The sequence below is a fragment of the Notothenia coriiceps genome, unplaced genomic scaffold, assembly GCF_000735185.1.
Source record: "Notothenia coriiceps isolate Sejong01 unplaced genomic scaffold, NC01 NC01_scaffold00014894, whole genome shotgun sequence".
NCBI classification, from domain to species: domain Eukaryota; kingdom Metazoa; phylum Chordata; class Actinopteri; order Perciformes; family Nototheniidae; genus Notothenia; species Notothenia coriiceps.
The window spans coordinates 33,939-59,058 of record NW_011347595.1 but is presented as its reverse complement, the minus strand read 5'-3'; the positions used below and the strand labels follow the sequence as shown (position 1 = coordinate 59,058).

General features: G+C 42.8%; 1 protein-coding gene across 1 annotated transcript in view; it reads right to left on the bottom strand.

Annotated features, from left to right (window-relative positions):
* The window catches only part of rnf220a (ring finger protein 220a), a gene marked incomplete at its 3' end in the record, with an annotated part of 67,615 nt that overhangs the window by 29,697 nt on the left and 12,798 nt on the right, over positions 1 to 25,120 (bottom strand). The window contains exons 2-3 of the mRNA XM_010774914.1: positions 6,972 to 7,101; positions 300 to 348 (exon numbers count right to left, since the gene is read on the bottom strand). Of these exons, the coding sequence (XP_010773216.1) occupies positions 300 to 348; positions 6,972 to 7,101 (179 nt within the window). The remainder of the gene's footprint in view (positions 1 to 299; positions 349 to 6,971; positions 7,102 to 25,120) is intronic.

Here is a 25,120-nt window from a genome sequence, read left to right as displayed (position 1 = left end):
GTGTGTGTGTGTGTGTGTGTGTGTGTGTGTGTGTGTGTGTGTGTGTGTGTGTGTGTGTGTGTGTGTGTGTGTGTGTGTGTGTGTGTGTGTGTGTAGGGTATAAGACAGAGGCGAGTACAGCTGATTTCTCCTTAGTGCAGCGGAGAGGAACAGAGACATCGAAGAAAAAGCTCTTACAGTATAGAACTACACTATATATCAAAATGTCCCTCTCTCTATTGGCATTTAAGGCATTTTTGATTTCAGCAGGTGGTAAAAGGCCAGTATTATCAGTAAATCAAAAAATTTGAGATTCTCACCTTCGGGGTTCCCGGAGTGGCTGCTCCTTCCTTGGGTGAATGGTTCTTACTGCAGGCGAGAACAAAGACAAACATAGGATGTAGTGAGTTCTTCATGGTATGCAGTGCAGTATAGAATCCCTTCTCCCATCTCTGAGATCTTGTCTGATCTTTAAAACAAAACACGACATCTTTTTTGGAAGGTTAGCACATTTATTCACTTTAATCCCTCGGCCTGTCTTTCCTCTTTTTATCCATCCATCTGTCCATTGTCATAGCAGCTTTAAATCTTCTGCTACCCTATTTGATGGTAATTGAAAACATTACCGCTAATGGTAGGATTACTAGGAACATCAGCTGGATGTTCTCCACTGAGGCAATCATTCCTTTAGATTTGTCTCATCACACATGCACACACAAATCGCTTTTTTTTTTTGCGCGGTGGCAAAAGCAGGAAATAACTGATTTTGCAGTGATTTGATTTGCCAGTGCAGGCAGCCTGCGGTCGCCTTAACTCTGCAATATGCGGAGGACAATCGGCTGACTTGTAAATGTTATATGGAAGAAGGGAAAGAGAGGAGGGGGAGTTCAGTGAAACAAAGAATGAAGGAAAGAAAGTAGGAAACACACGTTCCAGCTGTTTCGTGTAGATAGATACATGTGTGACATTTTAGATAAGAGACGATCAAATCTATAATCTAGTCTCTATCCTGCAAATAAAACCGGCAAATTAAACATTGTTACTTTATTTCAAATCCCTTTTCTGACACTGTACCCATCTGATACATGTACTCCCCCTCCTCAATTGATCTGTTGTTCCTTCCTTTTCTTCTGTTGACCTCTTATCCTTCTCTTTGCTCTTTATCTGACTTTCCCTCTCTTAGCTTTTTGATGCGTGGCGGCAGGCTCGACGTAGAAAAAGCGAGACAGGGTTGTCATGTTTGCATGGAGACCCTGTTAGCACCGCAGACCCCCTCGGACACGGAATTGAGCGCAACCTCTAATCTGACAGCATGCCCTGGTAGACAAGGGCTTTCCTTTTTCAATGGCTGGATGGGTGGATAATAAGAACAAGAAGCCTTATTTATGTGTCACTTATCTGAGGGAAGATTTGACAAAGTGACGCACAGGAATATAATGCATAGCTGCACAGGGATAGGAACGAATGTGTGATGAGATAGAGGAGGGGGAGTAGTGTGAAAGTATGTTTCTCTTTATGCACAATATATGATGTGGAGTGTTGCTCGTCTTTACATTTGTAGGGATTCAAACAACAAGTGTATGCCCTCACTATTAACAGAGTTCATGTGTTTACTTAGTGAGGAACTGCATGGCTGGTGACTTCATTAGCTATAGGGAATCGCCCTATGAAAACAAATGGTTTAAAGGATAGATACACTATTTAAAAAAAGTTTTAGCCAACAACCTTACAGTCAGGATTGTTTTAGTATATGAGTGGCAGGCTCTAATCCTGTGCGACTGGATTGTCTAGGTCACTCTCAAATATACTGCACTGTTTTAGGGGAATAGAGCAGGATTTGGATATATAAATACTCAAAACGTAATTTAAGGTAAATGAAGAAAATGTCAGGAATACTTACACACACATTGACCATTTGAATAACAATAACTCATCCCCTATTGAATTTTTGAATCCAACTTTGTTAATCTCGCATGCGTACATGGTGAACCAAGATTCCACAATAGAAGAAATAGACATAGAGAAAAACAAATTTTAAAACCAGTGAAAATAAATCAGAAACCTAGAAAATAAAAAAGGGTTAGTCAGCTGCTGTGAAAGTTATTATTAACTCATTAGTTGTCATTTCACTTTCCATGAGTATTCCATTGGATGTGATTGATTCCATGTGATCTGAGATGAGAGGCGAGTTAGCGTATACAATTACACATATGTCTGTTATGAGTTAAATGTCTTTGTGTGTGCTTGGTAAACATACATGTATCATTACGGCTTCTGCTGTGTGTGTACCTGCGTGCATTTACATCTGTATAGTCTTGCTACCGTGTGTGTGTGTCCTGTATATGTGTGTGAAAGCTGAACAGCAGCTTCACCTCCACCAACAAAGAGAATAAACACGGGTGACACAGTCAAGCTGCTGTGTAATGCAGGGGAATCTGCCAACACCCCCACCTGTCTCTCCCCTTTTCTCTCTCCGTCTCTGTCATCTCCCTCTCCCTCCATCTCTCTTTTATTCATTACCTGGAACCTCTGCAGAGGCATCAACAATAACAGCCACCTCTACCTGCTTGTTGACAGTGTCAAACAGCGACAAGAGAATAGGGGGGGGGGGGGACAACAGTCGCATGGCTGCCTCGAAGGGAGAAAATTGCCACAATGACAGAAGGGGGTGATAGAGAGATGAAAGGGAGTGAAGAAGGGGGGAAAAGCAAAAAGAGGTAGAAGGAGATGAAATGTGAGGTGAGGGAGAGAGTGAGGTGAAGATGAAGGGAGACGAGAGAGAGAGAAAGAGAGGGATTGATGGGGGAGTCGGGGTGTCGCCGCCTCACTCTCGCAGCTTCACACGTCTGTTTGCCCGGTTGTATGAATTTTTGATGGGGAGGGTTATGGGGGCTGGATATTCCAGCTGCCTGCCATGTCAAAGCAAGGAGGAGAGTGTGGAAATGAGCAGCACAGCAAAGCGAAACAAACACACAGACAGATGGGAGGGAAGGGAGGAAGGAAGAGGGGGGAGACAAAGCACTTTATAAATGTGTTGTGGTAATGAGGCCTGTGTGTGAACAGGGTGAGACAGGTGAGGGTGCTTTAAACACGTCTTACAACACGCTGTCCCCCCACCTCACACAGACCCCTCTCTGAACCCGTTTAACCTAAAGGAGGGGCGGGACCCTGTGAGGTCACGGACAAGACGTACTCACCGGATATAAGGGAAAGATGGAAAGAGATGTGACCGCTGACTAAAACATGTCAGGGCATTTGAGATTATACTGTATTTATAATCAATTGATACAAAAAATAATGTTTTTATATTTAGACCATGATTTTATTGGTTGGTCCAAAATACATTTCAAAGCCAGACATAGTTTTTATGTCCTATTTCAAACTATTAGAAAGGAAACTAAATACACATTTGAGTTTATTCTTATCTATATACTGAACGTTTTTACATATTGTTAATACTCATCCATGGCCTGATTCGTATAACATTTTATTTCTTAAAACATGTAGACATTTTCTGAAGGTTGTTTACAGTTTTATATGATTTATGGATTAGAAGAGATATTTAAATTCCCTTTGTAAAATCCTAATTCACTAAAATATTTCAATAGATTTTAAAATTAATGAAAAAATCAAGGTAAGAAACAAAATAAGACTCTAAAATGTTGATTTTCCAATGAATCTGAACCGGTGAGCTGATCAGTAATTTCCCAGTTAAACTGCCCATCGTCCCAACATCTGGTGAAATCAGCATCAATCATTCAGGTGGACAGACTGAGTTTGAGTGACAGCCAGCGGGCCCTCAGAGAGACAGAGGGATACATAAGTCTCTTTTCACTGGGAGCTGGTGGAATGGATGGAAGGAGGAATGGAGGGATGGCGCTAACCTCAAGATACTGATTGCTTTTTGCCTTTTTGTGTCGTCCGCTGGAGAGGCGGGGACTCGCTCTCATGGAGGCAAATTGATTATGGAGGAGGAGGAGGAGGAGGAGGAAGACGAAGAAGAGGAGTAGGGACATGAAGAGGAGGAGGGGCTTTCGGGGTATGTAGATTGCTCTGCCCCCACGAGCCACCTGACGTTTACAGGGCATGATAGATTACCATTTGCTCAACTGTGTGTGTGTGTGTGTGTGTGTGTGTGTGTGTGTGTGTGTGTGTGTGTGTGTGTGTGTGTGTGTGTGTGTGTGTGTTTTCCATGTCCATACATGAGGAGCTGTGGCCCGTGAACAGGCGACACGGAGCACACATAGGAGAGGACAGGGTGGCAGTTGTAATCAAATACACATGCAGCGAGAACAGAGAACAGGAATAAAAAGCAAATAGAAACACACGGAAGAACAGATATTCACAGAAGAGGACAGGCAGATATGGGACACACAAACACACAAACACACACACCTTCGTTTCCATACCCACAGCTCCTTCATTCAGCGAGCGCTGGTCGTCATTAAAGGCAGATTTACTACAAATTGGACCAAATTCCCACTGTCACTTTCAATGATGGCTGCTACCATGCAGAGAGCCAGGGAGAGGGAGAGACAGTGTGTGTGTGTGTGTGTGTGTGTGTGTGCGCCTGTGTTTGAGGGAGAGGGAGAGAGAGTGTGTGTGTGTGTGTGTGTGTGTGTGTGTGTGTGTGTGTGTGTGTGTGTGTGTGTGTGTGTGTGTGTGTGTGTGTGTGTGTGTGTGTGTGTGTGGGATGTAGAATCTGGTTTTGCGATATAACAAACACACACAACACTCTCTGCTTTTATTTTATCTCCCACTTCCATTTCCTTTGCCTCCAAAGTCACACTAAGACATTTTTGTGTGAAGGAACATTTCTATCAAAAATATCTTTAAATATTATCGCCTGCATCTCTATATCCTCTTTTTCCCCCTGTGGTGTGTGTATGAGTCAGATGGGTTAATGGCCAGGAGCTAAATCAGCCAGCCGTGACGTTAGCCACCATCCCATCTCTCCCGGGGATGGTGCTATTTCCTTAAATAACCGCATTTGTGTGTGCGTGTGTGTGTGTGTGTCTGTGTGTCTGTGAGTGTGTGCTTACACAATATCCCAGACCCACAGATGGAAGGGCAGACTACTAACCTTTATTAATTATTGAAACACACACACACACCTCCCCATATTAGACAATGATGGATGGATGACCCTCACTAAGCTCTCCCATGTTGTCTATTTGTATTTAGTTTAAATCTAGTTTCTATCTCAAAATCCACTTTCCCAGCCACATCTCCCGGCCTTTATAAAGACTCTAAAAATGGAGAATGCACAGTCGTTGGAATTTCGTATAATAATATAAAGTAACATTCTTGAAGATAACACTTTATTTGTATCACAGTGTCGATGCAGTATATCTGTATTAACCATCTGTCTCAAATGCATCATTTTAGCGCGTGTCCCTTTAACCCTCCTTTGGAAAAGCAAAGTCTATTCTAATTGGCTGTGAGAAAAATGTGGCGCACCTTTGCAAAGGTAGTCCTAAAGATGTTGGTTGACATACAGGGGCTGTATATTCTTATGAGCCTGCATTTGACAAAGGAAGTTTATTTAAGTCCAAATGGCTTGTTGAATATCATGTTTTTTGATGTAGGCATCTGATTGAACACTTTGTGAATTGGTAGTCACTCAAGACATCAACATTTATGTTTAAGAGAACTTAGAAAATACGTTTTTTATGATTTCATGTCAATTTTACCAAGTTTTTTAAGTCATCTTTACCAAATATCCATTGATAAGCGAGCCAACTTAATCGGCTGAAGGCCATGAGATTGAGACCTTTTGATAAACTCATTTTTTCCCCCTTTTTTATGGGTCACTTGTTGGAAGATGTAAAGTCATTTTGTTATAACTTTAAGTAAAGGAGGAATATAAATGAAACCGTTCACACGGAGGACAATGGGTTCCCCCATGTCACTGCTTTGGTCTGATGTTCGCTCGCATCATCCAACATCTGGTAATGGAGAGATGAGGTGACAGGTTAAGACTCAGACAGAGTAAGAAGAGATTTGGGTAAGAAACCTGGGACACTGAAGATAACAGACGGGAGGGGGGGGGGTTGTGGGAGGTATAAACGGGGGTAAATGAAGTGTGATTTCCAAGCGGGGTGACGCTATCTGTTGCCCTGTTCCTCCAGGTTAATGGGGACTATCATAAAGCTGGGCCGCTAAGGTGGACACCGGGTCATACACAAACACAGTGTCACACAGGCTACACACGTATGTACACACACACACACCCGCACCCCCACGCACGCACGCACGCACGCACGCACGCACGCACACACACACACACACACACACACACACACACACACACACACACACACACACACACACACACACACACACACACACACACACACACACACACACACACAGCCTGACGGGCGGTCAAGGTGAAATATGGATCCTAATGGTTGTGTCCCATCGTTAAAAGGGCTCGCAGTTGATTTATCCACCGTAAAACAGCTTGTGCAACTGCCATGAGGAGAGGAGGGGGGGGGGGGAGTGGACCCCAGGTCACAGGTTTGAATCCTAATCCTTGCAGGAAACACTTAGTGTTACGTCGTCCGCATGCCTCTGCCTTTTATGCAGATTTATGGCACCAAAAATCTCTGCTAAGGCAGAATAGCAGTCAGCCTGAATGACATAAAAGCTGAGTTAAAGCTCAGCCTTCACCCCATGACTTAAAAAATACACATCTTTATGATCGATTGAAGTATTTGTCTGGGAGATTGATATCAGTTTGATTTGCAGCGATGTGTTTGCAGAAAGATGGAAAACAAGGGGGGGCTTGTATAAAGTCAAATAGAAATAAAAAAGGCCTTAGAGGACCCGAAATAGTGAATACGGTGAAATATGGGGCAAATATAACATAAAAAACATAAAATAAAATAGGATATAGTAATGTGACGGACAAGGAAACAGTATTTGCAACATTAATAAACTGGATGGTGTGAAGCTATAGTGTGTGTGAGAATGTATTTTAGTCGTACCTGAAGCATACGGCAGCTAGCCTCTCTATCTCCGTCTCCATGTGTTCCTGGAGCTCTCCGGGCCGGAGCAGCACCTGGCAGATGGGACAGACTGGAGCCTGGCTGTCATACAAGGACATCTTCTTTTTACCTGGAGAAAGGAAACAGGGAAAAAGGAGAAACGTCAGTATGTGCAAATAGTCATTCAGGAGCCCATCACCCACCTATTGTTTATATATATTGCATCCATATTGTGTCTTTCTCATCAAAAGTGGACATAGTCATGGTGAGGTCCCCCACTTGTTAGTGGACTTTTGGTTTGAAGACTTGAGTTTTTATAAAACATTAAATAAATAAATATAATTTTTTTTTACAATTCTTCTTAGATATCCTTTCCAGAGAGGCTCATATTCCTTGTCCAAATTGTTTTATCAAATGTACCCAATTGTGTTTGTCGTGCCACACACACTAATACACCCAAAGTTGACCTGACAGCCCTTCAGTTTTCCAAGGACACTTAAGCAGTATATGTATTCTTGCGTGGCTTGAACTGTGGATTTACTATCTCAAAACACACACATTAAGTGCATGTGCATTATAATTCTGCTTTACACACCGACGGAAAAGGGAATAGAGTGCTGCACAGTCTTCACCGTGTCCTCTCAGGTCAAACCAGATTTAAAGAAGTGTCAGCACTGGATGAGATAATGCTGTATAGAGTCTGCCAACACTACCTCACTTCATTGTCCTTGATCAGCAGGGCACAGGGTTGGGCCCACCTGTGTGTGTGTGTGTGTGTGTGTGTGTGTGTGTGTGTGTGTGTGTGTGTGTGTGTGTGTGTGTGTGTGTGTGTGTGTGTGTGTGTGTGTGTGTGTGTGCATGTTTCAATGTGTCGGTCTGAAAGTGCGTACATTTTCTCTGCATGTTTTTTTTTATGTGTTGGTATTTGTATTGTTATCTACATCCTACTTTCTTAAGTTTGTGTTAGTTGGCTTAAAATAAAATCCATTGAAAGTGTCTGAGCGCTCAATGTTGGAGGACACTTCCTGATTTCCTGTATTTAGCCAATCAAATGGGCTTTTTTTAGTCCGGGAACAAAAGAGTCCGCCTCAGCCAGGATATCCTGTTTAGACTGCTTGTCACCACGGCAACAGGAGGACCAGGTAAGGGGGGACTCCCTATCTGTCTTGTCTTTGGTGGTTCTCGCTCACACACAAACACACACACATAAAAATGCACACAAAGCTCTCCGGGGACACGTATCCTTGCTCACATATTGGTATGTCAGAACAGTTTCCTGCGAGTGAACTCATCAAGAGACAACTAGTGGGGAACACACGCGCGCACGCACGCACGCACGCACGCACGCACGCACGCACGCACGCACGCACGCACGCACGCACGCACACACACACACACACACACACACACACACACACACACACACACACACACACACACACACACCACCCCCCATCCCCTCTTTTTCTAAGAGCGTGTGTGTGCATACCGGCCTCCCATTCTCCTGCATCGCTACTTAACAGAGCCACAGCACTGGACACGTTAGGTGACTTTGAAAAATAGGTAATCGATTACTCTCTATCTCCTCCTCTGCCTCTCTTTCTCTACCTCTCCCCCCCCAACACCTAACCCGTCTCTGAGCTCCTTCCCTCCAGCCTCATCCATTTCTAATTTTCTTCTCCCTACCATCCATTTATTTGTTTCATTTCTGTCTCCCCCTCACTTCTATCTCTCATCTCCTTTCTGATTATTTCATTGTTCACTTTTCTCGCTTTTCTCCTTTTTTCGTGTTGCTCATCTCTTCTTCTCTGCTTTGTCTCCTCCACCAGTGCACTTCCCTTCCACTATATCCCCCCCTCTCTCTCCTTGTTTCTCCATCTCTCTTTCTATCCCCCCTCCCCTTCTTTCTTCTCCCCTTTATTGCTTTGACAAGATAATTTGAGTCATGCTGAAGCCGTCGCCATCCGCCACAGCAAACAAAGACAGATCCAATCCCTGTCTGCAGCTGATGGGGCTCTTTCTATTCCACAGACACACACACACACCTGGAGGACACACACGCACGCACGCACGCACGCACGCACACACACACACACACACACACACACACACACACACACACACACACACTGATGCCCGTTTTTGATTATTTTAAGTTTGTAGCTTTTCTAATATAAAAACATGTTATTTTTTTATAAAGCAAATGCGTATTTGCACAATGTGAGTATATTCTTTTTTTAGCATTTCAATGTGCAATGATTTTCCTTTTAATTGTGGAATGTTCTGCCTTGATGTGACTTTTATTTGCGTTATTAAAAAGAAAAAAAGCAATGAAAAGAAATGTAGAGGCATGGGTGTGACAACACAATGTAGACAATCAACAAAAGGAAAGACTAAAGTGGAGCAGTTTTGTGTTGTGTAAAGTCTATTCAGCTGTCTCAGAACAGGTACAATACCTAACTGTCTCCTAACTGCAAACACAGGGGACACAAATTGAACTTGACTGATGTGACGGAACAGGTGGAAATGTAACAGCAGTTACAACTTTATTGTCCACCAGAGTGGGGAATTGCGTTTAGCCCACTATAACACAAAAACATGCAAAAATCTAGAAACTAAATGTGGTTAAAAATGGCAAAATGATGTATGAATCGCAGTACACATGTAAAGATGGTAAAAAAAATGACGTAAAACATTGGCAAAAGTCGAGAAATATTTTACTCTTGCACAAGATCTAGCTGAGATTTAAGAGTTGAAAATGCACTCTGCACTTTTAAAATGTAAAAAACGATTTTTTTGTTTTTATGCTAAATTAAACCGTCAATCCATTTTTATTTCTCTCCTGTTCTCTATTTCCTTCTAATATGTTTTAAACCTGTGTGATGTCACCGTCTTTCACCCCTTGTGTTGCTTCCTTTTTCTCCCCCTATATTTATATTCCTCCATCAAACGCTCCCTGAGGGAAGTGAGTGACGGGGGGGAGGCGACCGGACAGATAAATCCACGGGAGAAGAAGAAGAGGGAAGAGGAGAAAGGGGGGAGAAGGGTGTTGATGTGATGTCGCACACCAGACTTGTCAGCGCCTTAAAGATGATTAATGTCGAGGGCAACACACACACACACACACACACACACACACACACACACACACACACACACACACACACACACACACACTTCCCACATGTCCTGCTTTGGACCTCACACACACGTACACCCTGAGGCGCAACACGGGTGCGTTTAATCTCCGGGAGCGGAGGGAAGGTATCGGAGTCAGGAGGGGTGAGGAGGAGAGGGGTGGGCGATAACAAGGAAATAGGCCTGACAGGACTTTTTAGCGTTGAGATTCTTCAGAGAAATGCCGGTCGGCGGAGCGAACGAGGGATGGATGGATGGAGGAGAGGAGGTGTGGATCCGTGTGACAGCCATGATGGAGTGTAGGCTTGATCCCCCCCTAATGTGCCAAGATGGATTGTCTCATCTCTCTTTCTCTCTGACTTTCTCTCCCTACCATCTTCCTCTTTTGCTACCTTTACCTCTCGTTTTTCTGATCCCACCCTTTTGTTTCTCTCTTCTTTCCTTTCCCCATCTCTTTCACCATGTTCTCTCCTTCTGATCTCAGTAACCTGATCCACATATTGGCCCTCGCTGGTTTTTGTTCCTGTCACAAAACAATATCCAATAACTGGCGAGAAGCACTGACTTTTGTATCTTATGTCTGATTTATTTACTTGCTGCTATAGCACTGACATGGACACTTTGGATGGTCTAAACTCAATGGAAAGAGTTCTTTATTTACAATTCAACTGGTTTTTTATCAATATGCCACTAACCCTATCCAAAATGTCAGTTTCAACACCAATCACAGATAAAAACACATGAAAGTCCATTGCCTTTAAAAATGTTTTTAAGTTTAAAATCATCATCATCAAGCCAATAAAATTAAGCTTGTTTAAGAGGACTTTAGATCTCCAGAGTTAGAGTTGCATTTCTCTATAAATAAATGAGCTTAACTAGACTTATTTAACTAATGTTATAATGAGGATTCACACACACACAACAGGTAATTATAGAGAACAGATTGTAAGGCGGAGAGAACTCGATCATATGGAAGAGTGGAGAGCAGAGAGGAGGAATCTTCCTTTTCCTATCCCTCCTTTATTTGCATTTGTATTGCCTGACATTTCACCTTTTTGCTTTCGTCCTAATATTTCGTCCTAATATTCTTACTATTTCCTTTATGACCCTACTTTGGTCATTGCACCCACTCTTCCTTTTTGTCTTTAATGGTCATTTCCTTACGTTTCTGTCCTCATATTCTTCTTCCAGCCTATATTGACTAAACCAGCTGAGAAGGTTATGTTTCTTTGGTTCAGTTTGTAGGTCTGTTTGTGTGTTTGTCAGCGGGACTATGGAAAAACTGGCCTAATTTCCTGAAACTTGTAGCATTGGCCAAGGAAGAACCCATTACATTTTGTGGCAGATCGCAATGAAGTTGTTGATACACACAGTCTTTTTCACGGTGCCCTTCCTTCTCAAACAGGTTTTTTAGGATCTATACTCCTTTTCTCTCCTCTTACTTCTTTCCTTTTTTGTAATGTCAAAGAAAAAAAAAAAAGTTTAGGTTTCAGTTCCAGATGAAAATGTGTCAAATGTGTGTAATCACAAGGCAAGTTTAATCCCTTTCAACTTTTGAAGCAGCCTTCATCTTCCTTTTTTCTTTGACTTTTCTCCTCTGCTGCACAAACACACCTGCTCCCTCTCTCTCCCCTCTCCCGTGTTGCTTTGGTCCAGATGAAGTCGGAATCAATAGATGCTAGATAGCGCGGGCACCCAGTCACAGACTACAATGAGCTGAGGTAAAAGGCCACCTCCAGAGAGGACGGGGATTGTCAGCTCAATACTGGTTCTCAATGGGGCCAGAGATAAAAAACCATTTGGGGTGTCCTCATGGCTCAATGGGCTAAGAGGCACACCATGTACTCGCAACACTGTGGGTCCAAATCCCATTTAATGACCTGTATTGCGTGTCATCCCTCCGCTTTATCTCGGACACAGGAGATTGTATCCGGGACTCTTCGTGACACCCCAAAAAGTTTCATGCTCTGGATTTTGATGAAATTACGCATTCAAAGATGCTTAGTTGGATTGAGCGTTCGCAAAAAACTCCCAACTTTTTTAACACACGACCACATTTTTGGCCATTTTCTATCTTTTATCTCCATTGCAAGGGATTGACTTCTCTTGTAAAGTATATACACACAATCAGCTAATGAGCGCTGAGCATGTAAACTGGATTTAAGCACAACAATAAGAGTCAGAAAAAAAGGAGGACCGGATTTATGAGTTGGCACACACCGTATGTTGGTTACGCGCAGACTCACAAAACACAGGAGCGCATTTTCCAAATGGAATTACAAAGTGTCTACATGTAGAGGCTGTTTTCCTCTCCTTGAACAACTGTCATCTCACACACACACACACACACACACACACACACACACACACACACACACACACACACACACACACACACGCGCACTTCAGTTCCCCCTCCTTGTTGTTCCCCTAAATGAGTTTTCTGACATGCATCAAGTGTTTATGCCCGCTACCCCTCTTTCCCTCCTCTACCTCCTCCTCCTCCCTCCCCCTCCCCTCGCCACTCGTGCAGCCGGTTAGCTATAACACCCGCCAACATCGGTAAACAAGGAAATCTCTCAGCCGCGGCCCGGCGTGTAACCGCATTACCGCGCCCGATAACCTCTTCAAATAATGTGCGATAAGGGGAATTTGATTTGATTCACGGAAAGGGAAAGAGGGCCACTTCTGCTCCCCCTCAATCTCTTCCTGTGCCTTTCCCTTTCCTTTATTTCTCTTTCTTTCCCCTTCGCCCTGCCGTCATCTCTTCTTCTTTTCACTTAGCCTGAGGCTTCCCGTCTCACCCCCCCCATCTCTCTCCAGAATGACACCGCCTCGCATCCACAATCAAATAAATCCCACTGAGGTGTCAGCCTTCATTTCGACACTCCCCTCTCTCCCTGCCGACCAACGCGAGGTGAGGTGAGAGGCCCCCGTAAAGCCATCATCTCCATAATGGCAAATATGAGCCCTAAAGCCCAAAACCAGGGGCCGCATTAACACAAATGGGACCACCAAGGTGTGTGTGCGTCTCCCAGAGAGGAGGTGATATGGTTTATTCTTAAGTGAGCTGTGATTTAAGCAGGCTAGACACTAGGATGATCACTAGCTGTGTGTGTGTGTGTGTGTGTGTGTGTGTGTGTGTGTGTGTGTGTGTGTGTGTGTGTGTGTGTGTGTGTGTGTGTGTGTGTGTGTGTGTGTGTGTGTGTGTGTGTGTGTTTGCAAAATAGATGAGGCTGTGCGGCTCATTCGGAGGACATTTGATGAAATGGAACGGGGGTCAACTTCAGTTTGGCACCCCGGCTTCGTCGCACTGCTTCTCTGTGCACGTGTGTGTTTCCTGCGTCTGTCTGTCTGTCTGACTGTGTGTGTGTGTGTGTGTGTGTGTGTGTGTGTGTGTGTGTGTGTGTGTGTGTGTGTGTGTGTGTGTGTGTGTGTGTGTGTGTGTGTGTGTGTGTGTGTGTGTGTGTGTGTGTGTGTGTGTGTGTGTGTGTGTGTGTGTGTGTGTGCGTGTGTGTGTGTGTGTTTGCTCATCCTCACTCCCTGACAATGATGCATGGCGCTTTTAAATAGCACTCCTCCACGCCCTGCTCAAAACTCATCACCAGGCTCTTTCACTATCCCTCCGCTCCCTCCCTCCCCTCGCTCCCTGGGGTTGTCACTTTTAGAAAAGCAAATGAAATGTCAGCACGGTGGAGAGGAGGGATGAAGAGATGGTCGGATAGAGAGGGGAAAGGTGTGTGTGTGTGTGTGTGTGTGTGTGTGTGTGTGTGTGTGTGTGTGTGTGTGTGTGTGTGTGTGTGTGTGAGAGAGAGTAGTGTGTGTGTGTGTGTGTGTGTGTGTGTGTGTGTGTGTGTGTGTGTGTGTGTGTGTGTGTGTGTGTGTGTGTGTGTGAGAGTAGTAGCAGTGTGGATGTGTCAGTTTAAGTCAAGGGAGTATTTCGGTGTGTAAACATATGCACGTTGCACTTAGAATGAGTGATATGTAAATCGGCAGATGCATTTATTCTACATGGACAGGAGATTTTGGCATCATGGGAAAACTGTCAATGCTACTACATGTTATATATTTTTTATGGTATCAAAGGGAATAGTGGAGATTTTTTAAACCCACTTGCTGTTCAGCATGAACTAAGAAGGAGTACACTTTGATATAAAATGTGGAGGATTAAGGAAAACAAAAGGGAAAAACCAAGAAATTAACAAGCCATAAATCATCAGCTGCCTGGTTCTGAGCTGATAAATGGTCATCTGATGGTCCCTGTGTGTGCGTCTGTTTACAAGTGTGTGTCAGCATGTGTAATGTGGGATTTTACTCCAGGGACCCTGCCGCGCGAGTTTGTCTGAGAGACAGCGGTGTGATGCTGGCGAGGTTATCTCCAACTACTGACAGCTGTTTATTCAATCAATCACCTTGTCAGTGTGTGTGTGCCTGGTGTGTGTGTGTGTGTGTGTGTGTGTGTGTGTGTGTGTGTGTGTGTGTGTGTGTGTGTGTGTGTGTGTGTGTGTGAGAGAGAGAGAGACAGCGGCGAAGGAGAAAGAAGTAAATTAATGGAGCATTAACCAAGCACTGACCCACAGAGCAGAGGCACAGCTAGCCGATACAGGCTATGTCTCAATTCAAGACACACGCACGCACGCACGCACGCACGCACGCACGCACGCACGCACGCACGCACGCACGCACGCACGCACGCACGCACGCACGCACACACACACACACACACACACACACACACACACACACACACACACACACACACACACACTCATCTATTTTATATACTGTAAAGCAAGTGTACATTACTGAAAGCCACGTACCGTGTTAAATAATTGTATGTTTCTGGAAGTGAAATAAAAAATGTACGTTTATAATTCGCTCCAGTTGTTATTTAAAACCCGACAAAGACCAATAGAAAATCTAAATGATGGATTCAAGGTTCTCTTGTAGGATTATCTAAAATCTCTTTCTTTCTCTCAGCTATTTAAAAATAAAATATAGTCATCTTACCATAACCCACACTTTAAATTAAATTGTTATGGATAATTATGTTCGAAAAATAACTGATTTAGGATTTGGATTTTTTTTTGGAAATATTACCTCTATGAACATACTTTTTGAGTGTGGAACATACAGTTTCCTCTGTACAATTAAATTAATTATAACTATTTAACAATAGGCACAATAACACAAAGGGATGTTTTTCCTCCCACTGTCCTATGCCCTCTCTGCAGTCCGTCTCTTTTCCATTTCTCCTTCCTCAGCTGTCCGCGGGAGTAGGGATACCTGACAGAGAGGTGTGGGTGTGAGGCCTGTCGGCACTCATTTCCATCCCAAAGGGGCCTCATTACGCGGCGGTAATGTGAAGAGTCAGTGGGCAAGGAGGGGCATCAGCAAGTTTGAAATAGACGCCATGACTCAGCACACACAATCAGACAATTTCATGCTGTAAGGAAAGCGCATCTTTTGAGCTTTTTACAATTAGTGCAACTATTCAGAGTACAGAAAGAAGACCTGTCCATTCGTTATGTTCCTCTTTAAATCTTCTTTCCTTTTTTCTGTCTCTCATCTTTCCCCTCTCCTCTGATTGCCCTCCCGTCCGCCCTCTCTTTATCCCTCGCTCCCTCTCATTATCTCTCTCCCTGCTGCTTTCATATGGTCTAGCAGCTGAATTAATTACCAAAGCCAATTAACGCTAGATTGGCTGATGTTTTAACTAATTAGCTTTAATGAGGGTGCCATGGCTGCCTGCACTGTGTTAATTGAATCCTAACAGCGGAGGAGGAAGCCTGTGGAGGAGAAATGAGAGCGATTGACGGATGGATGGATCCAGGCGCACTTTACAAAGACACACAGGCTGTTATTGATAATATTCAGAGCGCATCGCAGAAACACCCACCCTGTTGTTGCGACTGGTTTATCATTAAACATATTGGCCCCTCGAACATGACACCTTCTGTATCAAACACACACTCCAAAAGAAGAAATAGGATACTATAAAAAGTAATATGATTATTTGATGTCACTGTGTGATTTAGCCAGGGAAAGGTTTATCTCAGCTAACTGGGTTGTCTTAATAGAACTCATATCCTCTCCATGGATCTCCTGGTTATAGCTGTATTTGTTATTGCAAAACGTGCCAGGCAAAGAAGAGCAGCAGATTACACTCTGAGATCAATGTCAGGGCTGTCCTCTCAGCACCGGATTACCTACTGGGTACCTGCACGTCATTTCCAGCTGCATTTTGAGAGCAGGATCATCAGGGATGAGATGTGAAATGTAAGCATTGTAAGCGCTCCTTAAGTAACGCACAATGTAAAGTGATGTCATTTGAAAGGTGAGAATCATTTTTAATATAGCAACATGTGTGCTGTAAGCTGTATCTCAGACTGAATTATTCAGCCTTCTTTAAATAATTACTTTATCACTTTCCACGCCATCAAAAGGAAACATAAAACATCACATCATCTAAGAAAAGTTCCAAACATGCCAGAGCTAATACATTACTACACATTTGGGAGTGGTAAATGCCATATATTTTTTGTTGATACATTTAAATCTTAATTATCAATATATAAACCGCAGATAAAAAGCCATATGCTAAAGTCATTTTAATATAAACTATAAACTCTAACTAAAGCTTATTTTCTTAAAGAGACAAGGAAGATGCTGTGTGTTCCACCACATCATTTCAATATGGTCAATAGGCAGACATTGCCAGGAAAAGTAGAGTCAAATTTCATCATTACACAAATTGTGGCACAGTATGATGGATTAGCCTTATTCATCCTAACATTATATCAAAAACCTTAACTAAAAACAATCCCTATAGTGCTTCTTTACAAAAAGAATGAAACAAAAATGTACACATTACAGCTTATCATTTAAAATGTTATGTAGATGACTAAATCCATAACTATGAGGAGATCTGATCTGAGATCTGATCCACGTTAGATGATGTGACATTACACATCTCTGAGTCTTCTCCCATCCTGTCAATCTAAAGACATGAACAAGCTGCAGATTGTCTGAGGTGGCTATAAAAATCTGCATGGCCATGTAAAAGGCTTAATGATTTTAAAGTTACAAGAAAAAAGAGGCAGCAGTTTGTCTCATCCATCAACTCTAGCACCGCAGCCTTCGCCAAATGGCCCTGCACCTAACCTGGCGCTCAGCAATACAGAGCCAAATACACCCCCCCCCCTCTCTGTGTCTTACATATTCTGTCTATCTCCCACTTAGACTGGGTTATTGTTCCCTTACTCCATGTATCTCTTCCAACCTCTATGTGTCACCTTTCATTATTCGTCAGTTTTTCCTATGCTCTTGCAATCTGTATTTTTTCTAAGCACCCGGAAACTAGTTTATTTTATATTATTAAGGGTTTCTACACAATGACACATTTTTATTGCAAAACACTGTGCTCAATATCTCCAGATATCACACTGAGCTCTTGCAACATTGTGAGTGAGTGTATTATATCATCTTAAAGCCCCTCTGTAGACCCTTGGGCACCTCCTTAACCACTTCCCACTGCAGAGCACCCCCCCCATCTTGCAATAAGGTTCCTCTTACACGTGTTAACCCTTTGACCTGTTGTCGCAAACTGTAATCAATAGCCCAACTCCCTACGTTTCTCTTCCCCCGCTCAGATATCAGTGCATATGTTCAAGGTTACAGGAAGACGCATGGACCAATTAGAGAGAAGGAGCGCAACAAGGACAGAGTGAGGGAACAAACTATTACTGTGGTTTGATTTCACTTTACTGTCTGTTTCTCTGCATGTCAAATGCTCTGAGCTTTTCCTATCAGCGCTGAGGTTCCCTCATGAGGTAAACACACAAATCAAGTCCATGTCAACACTGGACACACACACACACACACACACACACACACACACACACACACACACACACACACACACACACACACGCATATCCCTCAAGAGATGTGGTCATGTTGAGGAGAGGAGAGGGGATTTTCATGTTCCTGTCAAACAGCCGCACAATCTTACCAGTACCCTTAATATTATAATAATTATACCAATGGAGTACTTCAATTGATAACTTTTTCCCTTACATTTACCAATGTGTGAATGGAAGCCCTAAATAACGTAAAAATTCACAACACTTTGAAAAATATTTCACCCTAGGTTAATGCTAACTCATGCTAAATGAGAAAGTAAAAACGTACTCTCAGATGTTTTGCTAATAATAGCTAAATTGTATAAGTGTACTACAATGATTTAGTTTGAATGTTTTCTGTTAGAACCTTTATGGAAACCACAAGTGCACATTCCCTTTTTTCCCATTTTAACAATGAGAAAAATCCCCGATTGCGATATCTACCATTGCAACATTCAGATTTATGGTTTCTATTAGTGACAGTGATGTCGTTCAAAGCCAATAACAGCTCTAAACACACAAAGATATTATACAGCCGTGCTGGCAACAATAGCCAAATGTAAATCAGATAAATAGATGAAATTGAACAGTCATTCAAACAGCCCCCATTCAACTCTCAAGCCCCATGAACCCTTTGTACAGCAGATGCGATTGTAGGTGAGTGTGTGTTTGCGCGAGTGTGTGTTGGGTTGTCAGCGATTGAGAAGAACCTATTTCCTCTCGCTGAATCCCCGGCTCTAAATGATGGATTGATATCTCTCTCGCTGTGGATTATATGTGCATATGTGTGTGTTGGTGTGTCAGTAGCCCTCTCAGCCTCTCGCTGCCTCTCCTCTCAGGCCCTTATCAGCTCTTGTCACAAACAGAGGATAGGGGATAATCCTTCATACAAGGGAGCAGTCTGGCCTTCCATCTATCTGTCTGTCGAGCCGTCTGCTATATTACCCCTCTCACCGGAGTGTCACCGGAATAGAAATCCAACAGGCACAAAGCAAACTTTTTTACGTCTCTGTAATCTCTGTTGGCTTGACTTAGATGTAAAATTTGATCAGAAGAAATCTCAGTTTTCTGCGAGTTTGATCTAGGGCTGCTCGATTATGGCAGAAATCATAATCTCGATTATTTGGATCAATAATTGATATCACGATTATTAAAAACGATTATCCATTTACTTTGAAACCATCCATTTATTGAAAAAAAAATCTGAACAGTATGTTTTTAATAGTTGATTACCCTGAACTTTAAGTATAATTCAACTGAAATAAAACCAAAATAAATAGTTTTATTTTGATTATGTTGTTTTCATAATCGTTGCAAGCCAAAATCGTAATTTCGATTAAAATACGATTAATTGAGCAGCCCTAGTTTGATCAGAAGTTCGCTGGAGATTTGGTGTAATTAAGGACAATAAACATTGACGCTCAGAGTTCTTTGTGAACTGTAGGTCTCTTTGGAAAATGGAGGCAAACCAGATGATGAATACATTCCCAAGTTTGTGGTCAGGCCTTGGGTAGTCTCTGTTGTGGTTTGCTTCTTGCCTGTCCTGACAGAGTTTACTGTGGGTCATCTTAAAGAACCGGAGAGTTCCCTGGCACCAAACTGGACCAGACTACAAGGGTGTGCTTGTGAAAACACAACATTTCCTAATTTCACAGTCAGAGTTGTATATACGCCACTCACATAATGTGATTTATACGAGCATTTGTTCTAAAAGGAGATTTAATAGACCGGTAAAGATAAAAATAAAATAAAAACATTAGGACAAGTTGTTGTCTTGTACCACTTGAGAAAAGGGGCAGTTCCACATTGGAAATGTTGCCTTATTATTCCTTAACACTCTACCACCACACTGTTTGTAAAGCATGTCTGTCCATCTCTCATTCTCTATAATACCAGAAATGACAAAAAAAAAGTATGTGAAAAAATAGATCTAGGTGCTGAGACTTGATAGATCAAAGATGTCTATCTGCTGGAGTGGGGTGTTGGACAGGTCACACCTGAGGCCATTGTGTGTTTAAGTGTGTGTGTATGTGGGTTTCTGTATTTGTGGCAATCAGATACAGAGCGATTGCATCACACGGCTGCAATTGGACATCATTGGGATGTTTATGAATGTGCTATCTTCCCTACAGGCATATCATCTTCTCCTCCATCCCTCCCTTCTCATTTCCTGTCCTTTCCTTCCACTTCCACCGTTGGTCTCCCCCCTGCCTGTGCCTGGAGGTACCACAGTGTCCAATAGAGGGGGATGTTTCTCTACAATTTGCCCTTGCAGGTCCTTCTCTTAGTCTACAGCTTAGGCTTTTAAATTAAGTCTTTAAAACGTGCACATTTAGGCCAAATATATGGTTTAGAATCATATTTATTTACCTGAAACATTAACATTTGTTAGAACTAGTTTAACATTTTGATTGACTAATGTCAAGAAAATAGAAACTGATAAAAAAATCGAACTATTTAGAAACAAAATGTAGTTTACCTCACTGATTTTTATAACTGTCTTTATTAAAACCATTAGTTTTCTTTGTATTGTTGCTTTACCGTCAGTACAATCCGTGTCCAAAATTAGATTTTTCTTAAGACTAAAATGAAGAATTAAGTCTGAAATGGACTGAAACAAAACAACCCATTGCATTACCTCAAAATTCCTTGTAACAAAACTGTGTTTTTCTTAGCTTGTGAAAAGTTGTTTTGGGAGATGCATAGTCTCACTGGACAGCTCTCTTACTCTCAGGTACTCGCAGATAGAGACAGCTTGGAGGCTTTCAACTCCAAACACACTCACACTCACACACACACACACACACACACACACACACACACTCAGCGTTGAGACGTACAGAAATACACACAGTACACACTGCATGCACGCGAATGTGAGAGCACCCATGCATTTTATGCACATAAACACAGCCATGTAAATAAACAATCAGAGGTTGCATATGCTTGCACACAACTGCACACACACACCTAACACACACACACGCACACACGCACACACGCACACACACAGTGAAACGGTGAATCATCCTCCTTTTCCCCGTTTTGTATTTTGCAGTTGACTGAGGCCAATTCCCCATAATTCAATACAGTTGAAAAATGAAACCCCGGTAAATCGCTACAGCGATTTTACAGATCCCCGCTTATCTTCATAATTCATTATTTCCAAACTGTAACAACATTACATTTCATTTGTAATGCTCCGCCTGCCTCAGCCATTTGCCAATTGTTATATCTTATTGTTTTCCCTCTCCAAGGGGGAGAAAAGTGAGTTATTGGGGGAGAAATGGCGGCCGGCTCCGCGGCGGGCGCTAACTGACTGTCTTCCTCTCCATCTGTCTGTCTGACTGTCTCACTAACCACACAGGCAACGCCACGCTGAGGCACAGGAGAACAGTTCAACTAGTTGTTTTCATTGTGGGCATGTGATAATGAGCCTTTTGTTAGCAGACTTAAAGAAACACACACACACACACACACAATTGTTTTTCAGCACCGTGGTACAGTGAGATCCACAGCTCGGCCGGTGCAGGGCAGAGACTGGGACATTGGGACAAGGATGGGGTGAGGATGAGGAGGAGGTAAGGAGTTAGGAGAGGAAGTTTTGAAATGTTAATTTGTCCGGAAAAAGTACAATGAATAGAAGTAAGTAGCATAACATGGAAATATGGAGCACTTAAATATTTCTCTGCCTCGATTTTTTTTTGTTTTAAATCCTGCTTTGCTAAAAAATATGTTGTCACATTTAACTGCTCCCGTTCAATATAATGGCTGCTGATAATGTGCGCTTATTTTTCTTGCACTTGGGTATTGATGGAAGGGTTTTGTGCCAAATGTGAAACTATAAATTATAAACCAATAAAAGCTGCACAGATCCATCTTTGGAATGGCCAATTTTCCAATTTAGAAATGAAAGAGAAAGGAAATGATGCCACTAAATGTCCAGAAAATGCAATCATTTTATCAAATGGCATGACACACTTCACAGCCATAAACTAAAACATATATATATTCCTATCTGACTCATAGCAATACTGCTTGAAAAACCCCACCAGACCTACAATCAAAGCAGAAAAAAACATTCTGCAATGTAAACGTTATACTGCAACCCATAAGCTTTATGTCAATACTGCAGAGAAATATCCTTTCACACCGGGCAGAGCGAGATGACTTGAGGAGGGCGTCTGCGATATTTACAGCTTCAAAAAGAGATTCTTCAAATACAGGGAAAAAAATCACTTGGATCAAACAGTGGAATCGCCATTAATCTGAGGGCTAAAAACATGCTTTGATGTCTCTTTCTCTCGCACACACACACAAACACACACTGGGACACCATCCCTGCTGTAACCTCCCATTCATCACGCTGCAGCCGCTCTCTGGCCCTGCCCCTGTTACTGTACCCTGTCACACTGCTGGCTAAACAAACTGCTCCTTGATGTATGAGGGCCTACACCAGCCATACACGCATTCACTTTTAACTAGCATGCTACCGGCTTGGCATGGCCAGACATCACCTTTACTCCGTGCGTGTGTGTGTGTGTGTGAAAACTGCCTGTGAGAAATTAACCCCCCAGGTACTGCTTCATAACTCTTTCTTTCTTTCTTTCCCTCCCTCCCTATCCATCTATCTTGATTCCTCAACCCAGGCATTAGTCCTTTATCTATTACCCATTAGAGTGTGTGTGTCTTTAGCAGTACAGGAAATGGCTTAAAGTAGAGAAGAAGAAGAATAGCAGGTCTTATGTGTCTTGCTTGACGACAAGCGGCTTCCTGTTGGAGAATGAGTGTGTACATCAGTCTTAATGACGTCTCTTCTTCTCTTCTTCTGTGTTAAGCTGTAACATCAGGTTTATGTGATGGTGGCACCCTGGCACGTGTCAACCCCCACTCCCATATATCTCCCTGTTCTCCCTTGATGCTTTGCAGTTTTTTTATTGACTTTACGTATTTATTGTCTCCAGTCAGTCTGGAGTCTATCGGATGACGCGCTAATCTGGCAGAACGAGATTAACGATTAATTGATAGCCGCGTCGTTATCGATAGCAATTGCCTCCTCCCCATTAATGCACAACACATACTGTACATACACACATATAACCCAGCAGGCATACATGCACACGTACTGGCGCAAACATGCAAACAAGCATTAATGAAAGCACACACACGTCCCCCAACCGCCGACACGCACCACATCGAGCGGCACCACCTATGCACACAGCTAGTAAAGGTTAATTACGTCGTGTTTCTTTTCCACCGTTTTATAGCCGCTGTAAGTTGGAACTGCATGGCCAACGTTCTTATCAAGCAATAAATACATTAGTGGCTAACACACCTCGCTGGGGCAGATCATTTAGCTCTGACAAACAAGATTAGAGGGCAGAACGGGGTGGATCTGGACAGAGAGCTGTTAGATCATAGGACAGGGATGTAGACACCATGAAGACACGCTCTATTTAGTCTTACTGTAATGAAGGAAATGGCCTTTCTCAGGAGTGCCATAACTGGAGTGAAGGGGTGGGGAATGAGTTCATAGTCAATAGAGATAACATAGATGATTCACGTTGAGTTAGCAGCAGTGATATGAACAGTGTGTCTGACTCTTGTCATACTTATGTTTTGCACCTGGGCCATAAAGGATAATATATCAGTGTTTTCTGAATTTTTGTGATTGAGTGTTAGCAATTAGCGTTTAGCATTAGACTTTTGTTGTGCTGTTAAGTAATACGTGATAAGTGTTTTATTACTGCCAGATTTGAGTCAGAGTTGCTGACTTTTATCACATAATAGTTTGCACCTGGGTCAGGAAGGCTAACATACATATGTTTTGAGTTTTAGCAATTTTGTGTTAGCAGTTGGCTAAAACATGAGTGACTAGCATTTATAGGCTAATTGAAATCTTAAAAGTTAGCATTAACCCTCATTAATTTCATAATTTCAAAACTTCCATCCATCCATCCATCTTCTCCCGCTTATCCGTGGTCGGGTCGCGGAGGTAGCAGTTCCAGCAGAGAGCCCCAAACTTTCTTTTCCCTGGCCACATCAACCAGCTCTGACTGGGGGATCCCAAGGCGCTCCCAGGCCAGCGAAGAGATATAATCCCTCCACCTGGTCCTTGGTCTCTTCCCAGCTGGACGTGCCTGGAACACCTCCCTAGGGAGGCGCCCAGGTGGCATCCTAACTAGGTGCCCGAACCACCTCAACTGGCTCCTTTCGACGCAAAGGAGGAGCGGTTCAACTCCGAGTCCCCCCCGGATGACCGAACTTCTCACCTTATCCCTAAGGGAGACACCAGCCACCCTGCGGAGAAAACCCATCTCGGCCGCTTGTACCCGCGATTTCAAAACTTGATTCACAATTTTTCGGTTTTCGATTAGCAAAATTACGTGGAACAAACCTGCCCTTTTTAAAAGACTACTTTAAATGGCGACGGCAATTTTATTCATCAGACGCAGATTTAAAAAAAAACACAGCCTATAAGGAAATGTCACGGTAGTTAAACTATGTGCCATTATGACATTACTTGTGAAGTGTTTAGAAACATTTCTAAACCAATTCGAACACAGGCTGATAGCTACCATGGTAAGCTGTATCTGTTAGCCTGCATAATTAGTCAAGTAGGTTTTGTAGCTTTGGTAAACGACATGTAATCAAATATGTGTTTTTGTACACATGTGATGTCAAGTTAGGCAGAACCATTAATGACGGTATAACAGCTCCATTCTGAATGAATTGTGTTGTTGTGACTGTTGTCATACATATGTTTTTCAAAGCTTACAGATGTGATTCAATGTATTGCACCAGCATTGCACTGAGCCTGTAACATATGACTTGAGTCAGGTGAGGTTTAAAAGTATTTGCTGATCGGGGAAAGTAGTGGACAAGCCTGGTAATTTCATTTAAGTGTAATAACCCTTACAAACACACACAATTTTCTTTAAACACACACTGCTAACCCAAATACAGCTGCACTTGTTTATCTACTGCTCTCCCAGTGTAAGCTGTTTAGGATACAGCACTAACTGGAGGGGCACCAAAGCAAAGGTCACAGTTCCTGACATTGATGTGTCAGCATGACACCAGGCCTGAAATACAGGCCGGCTCTCC